Here is a 7,923-nt window from a genome sequence, read left to right on the forward strand (position 1 = left end):
AGGCCACACATAAGATTGAATTATCCGGATCCTGGTATGTAGCGGTATATTTCTATGCAGGAGTAACTTCTTAAGTGACCATTCAGCAATATAAAGAAGCTTTTTAATTTAAAATTCCTGTTTATGTGTCCTTGTTATTTTTTAAATAAAATACACTTTATATTGAACATAACTTGATTTCCATAATATTTCAAGGTATGAATCACGTATTTTTGACAATTTTTGTAATGTACAGTATGCTTCCGGACTGTGTTTACAAGAAACAAAACTTTCTTATTATTGACATTTTGAGAAACATGCATTCTTCATAAAAAATTAGCTTGTTCTGAAATGGTTAATCCCGTTTTTTCTTTTCCAAATTTCCATACAGTTTCAGAGAAAATTAAAAAAAACATGAAAGTATAGTAATAGCATTTGAAGGGTTGTTTTTTAACGTTAAATCACCTTGTGGAATCATTACGTGAAATTCTCCTAAAACTCTCCCGAGCATTTTGTCTTTTGTCTCAAGTCAACATATGTCTTGGTAAATTCTTAAGAGCGAAATGAACTTGTGACCAATAGTTTGCAATTTTTTCAATTATCATTATATTTTGATGTTATTTTTCAATATGCCGAGGTGGCTTTGGTGACTCTTGTCGTTATGTCATATTACGCTGCATTTTATACTGTATACTAAATAAAAAATTGTTAAATGGTACCGATACAGCCCTGGTTTTAATAAACATAAATAACAATAACAAAACTAACGATATTAAAAAAACCATCTGTAATAATCAAATATACAAACAGCAAAAACAACTCGTAAAAAACAGTATAATAATTTGTATTGCCTTCCTTGGCTGCTATAACTGCCTATAGATGTTCGTACTGTCACTGAGACCAAGCGAAGTTTATATTTAGTGAAGCTGGTGTTGCTTTGATACCCCTCTAATATCTCAAACGTGTTCTTAAAGATTTAGATATGTTGAATATGCTGGACAGTTCACAGTAGTATATAGCTCGCAATAATCACCAAAGTCACCTCGTTATATTGAAAAATAATATTAAAAAGGAATGATAATTGAAAAAATTATGCAAATTGTTGGTGGCAAGTTCACTGCTCTTAAAAATTAACCAAGGTATGTATTGACATGATCCAAAAAACAAAATGTTCCGGAGACATGATTCTAACCGAAAAATTTGCTCACGAAATTATTGCACAGGGTGTTTTAAAGTTAAGGTAAAAAACAACCCTTCGATTAACCCTGTATAATAAGCGAAAAAAATACTAAAATGTATAAAAGAAACTTAAAATTAAAGTTCATATATTTATATACAATTTGCTAAAAAAATCATGAAAATAGGGCTTAAAATGTAAAAAATATAACACTTTAAATTTGACGTAAACTTTTTCCGTTCTTTTTTTGCATCTGTGTGTATTATGTTTCACTAAAGATCTTACCTGAAGTTCGTTGATTGCCACCCATGAATTTGGCGGAAAGCCCTGGAGCATGGGCACGAGAAACTGCAGACATCCCGACCAATGTCCGATCAGCAGCATCATACATATAAGATTGAAAATCCTCATGAACACACTGGCCATATTTAAAAACTGTAACAGGTATAAAAGGTGGAATTAGCGGATGGTACTAAACTATGGTTTCGGGTTTAGGAACCACCCCGCCGTTACTCACGAACCAAACTACATCCAAGTAAAGTTAAATTCAAAATATTGTAAATTACTGCATTCTGCGTAAAGGTAATACAACGAAAATAAAAAATAAAATAAAATAAATAAAAATAAAATTCATACGAGGTGACTTAATAGTACAATGTAATATTGAAAGTTAAAATTACAGTCCCAATCGATAAAATTAATATATACCTATCATTTCTGGAAAGTGTTAAAAAATATATGTTATACTGCTTACAGAATTAAATGTAAAGTGTGTCCCTTTTTAGTTGCGAAAGGGCGATTCAAAGAAACGTGAATCATACCACGAAATATTATGAAAATCAAATAATATTTAATTTAAAATTGCATTCAAATATACCGGTTGAACAGCAGATTTAGTCGTGACTGAGTAAACTTTCTGATTAAGACCCCAACTAATCCAGTAGGATTTCGTGTAAAAAAATGATACAAGATTGTTACAGAAGTAGCTACATAACTGAGGTAAATATGTATCTAAAATTGCAACATTTCATGTTATGAGAATTTTATTAGCGGTATTTTTGATTTCCCCAAATAAAATCTCAGGTTTACAAGCATCTGTAGAGTAGTTTTTATTAATAAGCTAGATAATTTGTAATCAAAATGAGACTCTGTACATAACTCTTACTCATGTACAGAGTACTGTACACTACCACTTTTTTATTTTTTTTTCCAGATAAAAAACGAGATTTGGTATGTTAGTATATGCCATATATTAGGATTGATTCACGTATTCATTTGTTTTTGGTCACTTTTCTTTGTTTCACCGGAATACAACTTCTGATTTTTAAATGGCCCCTCGTTATATTTTTACTTTATTCGATAGAAAATGACACTCTCAATAGAATGACATATGTCAACTTTTGACATTTTCGCTTAAAACACGTAAAAATTGTATTTTAAATTTCAATCTAGAGTGCCATGCCTGTGTTAAAAACACTAATATTTAATTAAGGAGCCTTCGAAAAATATATTTGATCCTATCAGAAAATGCCCAAACCATATTTTTAGTCATATAATATAAATAACAATATTAAATGGAACAAGATATTTAAATGCACACTTCATATTTTATTTTCATAATATTTCAATATATGAAGCACGTTTCTTTGATAATGCTTGTAATTAAGATTTATAATTAAAAACATATAAATCATACAGTTTACAAAATATTTATTTATTGCTTTTTATGCCATCTGTTGCTTCGTCAACCCGAACATAAGAAATCCCACGTAAATTTCAAAAGCGATAGTTGAAATATTTCTATTTTATTTTACAGAAAACATTATTTGAAACTTTCTAAAGTATTTACTAAAATCAAGAAAGTTGTCCATTTTCAATAGATTCTACGAATTCCTTTTGAAGTTATGAGAGATAAAAAATACTAAATTAATGAATAAACTGATAAACGGTCGAAGCAAGAGTCGAAGTTTTAAAAACCATAATTTTAAGTCATTTAAATATTCCAAACACCAAAAACTTATTGGACGAGGATGAAGAACGTAGGGTATTTTTTCCATTTTCTCCATATTATCAATATCAAATATTTAATTTTGTGAATTGTTTAGTGTTTAAAATTAAGAGTCTATTACGCTGTACTCTTCGGGTCGCTCTCAGGGGTCGGGTAAAGCGGGTGTGTGGCCGAAGGAAATATACAGGGTGGTCCGAACTGTATTCCGGAAACTTCAGCAATATATTCTGCAGATAAAAATAAGTAAAAAAGTACATATAAATGTATGCCCTAAAATGCTGAGTTTCGGAGATACAGGGTGTAGAAGTTTCATTTTTATTTCGATTTTTACCAAATAATTTCTGAAGTAACGTCAATATTTGGATGAAAATTGGTGTCTGGGGTTTTTTTGACATGAGAAATTTTATTTTGATGTCAATATGACTCCTACTAGTAGAGGGCGCCACCTACATATCTTTTAACTGGTTTGAAGAGTAATAACTTTTCGTCTGTACCTGTATAAAACTACTGAGTAAAAAATATACATTTACGACGTTTTTACGTGTAAAAGGTTTCTTGGTAAAAACCGCTACGAGTAATGGTTTTCGAGATATTTGGAATAGAAATTATCAATACCTCAGCAAAATAAAAACACTAAATCACCACAATACACCAAAACACTTTTACTTTTACACTGGACGCGCGTTTCGCTAACCATGTTAGCATCATCAGCAGATGATTGTAAACTGTTATATACTATTCAGTTTCTAATCATCTGCTGATGATGCTAACATGGTTAGCGAAACGCGCGTCCAGTGTAAAAGTAAAAGTGTTTTGGTGTATTGTGGTGATTTAGTGTTTTTATTTTGCTGTGTAACACCAAAGGTTCCAACCCTCAACTGTAATTATCAATACCTGTCATCATTGACATAAATTAAACATGTTGACTAAATAGTTATTAGACTCAAATAATAAATTTGAAATGTTTTAGGGCCAAATGTTTAACAGAAACTGTTTTATCGCTATTTTTTGCAGAAAATTTTATGATTAATTTAAAAAAATAAAAGTTTCCCAAATTTATTATATCAGTGAAATAACTCAACGTATTTATTTTTCGTCAATAATGACATGTATTTACTATTTCCATTCTAAATATCTTAAGAACGGTTGCTCATAGTGATTTTTACAAAGAGATATATTTTACGTAAAAAATCACAGAGATGTATATTTTTTAACTCGGTAGTTTTTATACAGGTACGGACAAACAGTTATTACGCTTCAAAACAGTTAAAACACATGTAGGTGGCGCCCTCTACTTAGGCGCCCTCTACTTTTTTTTTTCCGGAGGTACCTTTACGTCACGAGTGTGGGACTCAATCTCTCCTTAAGCTGCCTGGAGGACACTACCTACTAAATATCACCCCTCGCTCCTGCCACGTCTACCTGGACCCGCTGGACGCATCTCCTCAAGTAGACGCCGGACTGTTCTTTTTGTTTCATTACCCCTGCTCTCTTCGCTGTATTTTGCCTCTAGTATATTTTGGGCCAGTTTTGAGATGGCTTCAAAGTTTTCTCTTCTCTCTGTTACCGATTTTAAGAAGGTATCTGCGGAGATGTTGCCACCAATCGTCATGCGTGCCTCACGTCTTTCCTGTTCCCATCTTGGACAAGCAAACATTGTGTGTTCTGGAGTATTTGGGTTCAGCACAGTATCGGCATTCCGCGACTTCCCTCGTTCCAATTTTACACAGATAACTCCCAAAATTTCCGTGACCACTCAATATTTGAGTAAGATAGAAGTTTACCTCTCCATGCTTTCTTTTAATCCACATATTTATATTTGGGTGAGCTTATATGTCCAATGTCCATCTTCTTTTTTGCAATACTTCCCATTCTGCCTGCCACTGCTGCACTGAGCGGTTTCTCTCCATCTCTCTGCTTGCCCTGGTTTGTACTTTACCCTTTAGAAAGAGCCGTTCTCTTTCTCTTGAGAGAAGATGCAGGGGCACCAGACTCGATATCACCAAGGCTGCCTCAGTTGAAGTTGTTCGATACGCCGAACAGGCCCTCAAAGCCATGACTCTCTGTGCACCTTCAAGTCTTTTTTTATTTACGTGCATATTGGTTGCTTCGTTCCACACAGGTGCTCCATACATAATAATATTCTGGCACGCATATGCTAACACTCTTCTCTTTGCTGGTGTTGGGCCCCGAACGTTTGGCAGTATTGCAGACAACGCTTTAGCAGTTCGTTGTGATTTCAAACACACCTCCTTGATGTGCAGGCCCATCGTGAGTGCACGGTCTATGTGGAATCCAATATAGTTGACTTGCTTTACTGGATTTATTATTATATCCTTAAAATTAAACCTTATATGGTCAACTTTTCTCTTGCGGCTCAGTAAAATCGCCTCTGTTTTTTCCACAGCTATTTCGAGTCTGTGCTCACGCATCCATCTGGCTATGATCTTTAGTGTATCATCCACAGTCTGCATTAGGTCGAGTCATTGACATCAAAATCAAGTTTCTCATGTCAAAAAACTCTCAGATACCAATTTTCATCCAAATATTGACGTTATTTCAGAAATTATTTAGAAAAAATCGAAATAAAAATGAAACTTCTACACCCTGTATCTCCGAAGCTAAGCATTTTAGGACGTACATTTATACGAACTTTTTTACTTATTTTTATCTGCCGAATATGCTGTCGAAGTTTCCGGAATACAGTTCGGACCACCCTGTATATTATATTTCAGAAATCTGCCTAAGGCTTAGACCGATACTGTCGTGTTAAGCCACACCCAAAAATTCCAAACATACGTGCTTGGATTAGGTTTGGTTAAGGTTTGCAGACGTTCAGCATTTGCCTATAATAGCAAGCAATTTGTTACAAAACCATATAAATTATATATCACTGTAATCACAAAACTTCAATCTATTTCCATATTGTAACGGAGTTTTAAATTATGTCTTTATTTTCGAGAAAATTTAATCCAAATATAAGGAATATTACTAATGATTGACCATCAAAATCTTAAAAATAAAGAAGTTATTACTAAAAATGTGCTACAATACGGATATAGTATAATCCTTTATCTCTAATTTCCTTCTTCATTTGTGAAAAAATACCTAGCCAGTTTTACAAAAAACGTTAAATGCCGAACGCTTATTTTGCTACTTTTTCGGACTAGTTAAATTGACTCTTAATGTATTTGTTTTTTGGGATTATTTTGTTTTTCCGTTAATTTAGCATTTTTGTTTCTCTCACAACTCAAGAACGAATTCGTAAAAATTATTCAAAACAAAAAATTCGCTTCATTTTAAAGGGTTTTTCTCTAAAATGAAATTGAAAACTTCTATCATCATTTTCAAAATTTCCATGGAATTTTCCTATGTTCAGGTTTGGTTTGGTTTGGAATTTTATAACAACAATATAAATAAAATAACTATCTATCAAATCACCTCGTACATAATACCAATAAACCAACGGTGAAATTGTACCATAATAAAAACGAAAACAATAAGGAAAAGAAAATGGTAAAAAGCAATCTCTCTTTGTAGAACTAGAGAGCGGTAACCGAAAAATCTAGAAGCATATAAGCAGGTGGGCCTGGTAAAAAAGCTGAAAAGCGCCTCAACAACAGCAGTGACATACTCTCGGGAGGATCTAGATTATTTTAATTGAACAACACAAAATCGATATTAAATCTCATCCGAATACTCTAAGTACGCCACTGACATAAGAAAGGTATAAATACGCTATTCTAGTTTACCCAGTAACATTACCCAAACCCTTGACAGAGTCTATTCTAGGGAGTATTAAAAGGACCTACGGGCCAAAACGGTTGGTATCATTGCTCGGGGGTCGATACAACACTAACTTACCTGTATATATTTTACGTAACATGCTCTCAGTTCGATATAACATGTCATGCCTAAACTAAAGGCTGAAACTTGCGGCTAGTGTATTTTTTTCGTTCCATCCTTGACAACACTCGTCCGGATTTTGTAATTAGTACAGTTCAAGGAAGAGTTCATCAAATTGAGTTATTAAAAAGTCAAGTCTTAAATAAACTCAACCTTATCCTGTATTTAACTAAATTTATACAGAATTATTTAGTTTTAAAACTACAATTAATAATAACATTTTTTGTTTGTTATGTAGATCAATTTGTTATCATAATAACTCTGTATATATTTCTGGATGTAAAAGGTATATCAAATGCAAGTTAATCCGTCTACAGTAACAGCTAATAACTATAAGTGGAATTTTGTGTTCTTTTCCGCCAATTGAATTCAGGTAACCTTGCTTATTAAATCATTAAATGATCAATAAGTAACATATTATATTAAAAATACAGTAACTGTATTGTAACATCGTTGAAGCAACTGTTGTTCCAACGATGAAATTTTTAACAATTTTTGTTTAAAATAAAGTTGTACTTTTGTTTAATTCAAACTTTGTTATTAAGTCATTTGATAATTAATATGAATTTTAAACTTTTCGTTATAATTGGAAATCATTAATTAAACGAATTACTCGGAATATCTAAAACTAACTAAGAAGTAGGAACATCACAAGTAGCGATGGGAACTATCGAATGAATTAAACTATCGAATGGTTACTGAATGAATGATTTCAACTATCGAATGGTTTTATTCGAATAAAATCATTCATTCATTTGTATACTAAAGCATATGTGACAACCTCGCCGTGCGACTAAATGGTTATCGTTGAGCCACGAGCCACGACTATCGAATGCGTTTGATAAATGAAATT

The 7,923-nt window shown here is 32.6% G+C and overlaps 1 protein-coding gene across 1 annotated transcript in view; it reads right to left on the bottom strand.

Annotated features, from left to right (window-relative positions):
- LOC115890474 (potassium/sodium hyperpolarization-activated cyclic nucleotide-gated channel 2-like) overlaps positions 1-7,923 on the bottom strand; it is a 224,628-nt gene that overhangs the window by 23,881 nt on the left and 192,824 nt on the right. The window contains exon 6 of the mRNA XM_030910714.1: positions 1,442-1,591. Coding sequence (XP_030766574.1) covers positions 1,442-1,591 — 150 coding nt within the window. The remainder of the gene's footprint in view (positions 1-1,441; positions 1,592-7,923) is intronic.

This window comes from Sitophilus oryzae, unplaced genomic scaffold (assembly GCF_002938485.1).
Source record: "Sitophilus oryzae breed Bouriz unplaced genomic scaffold, Soryzae_2.0 scaffold_866_pilon_pilon, whole genome shotgun sequence".
NCBI classification, from domain to species: domain Eukaryota; kingdom Metazoa; phylum Arthropoda; class Insecta; order Coleoptera; family Curculionidae; genus Sitophilus; species Sitophilus oryzae.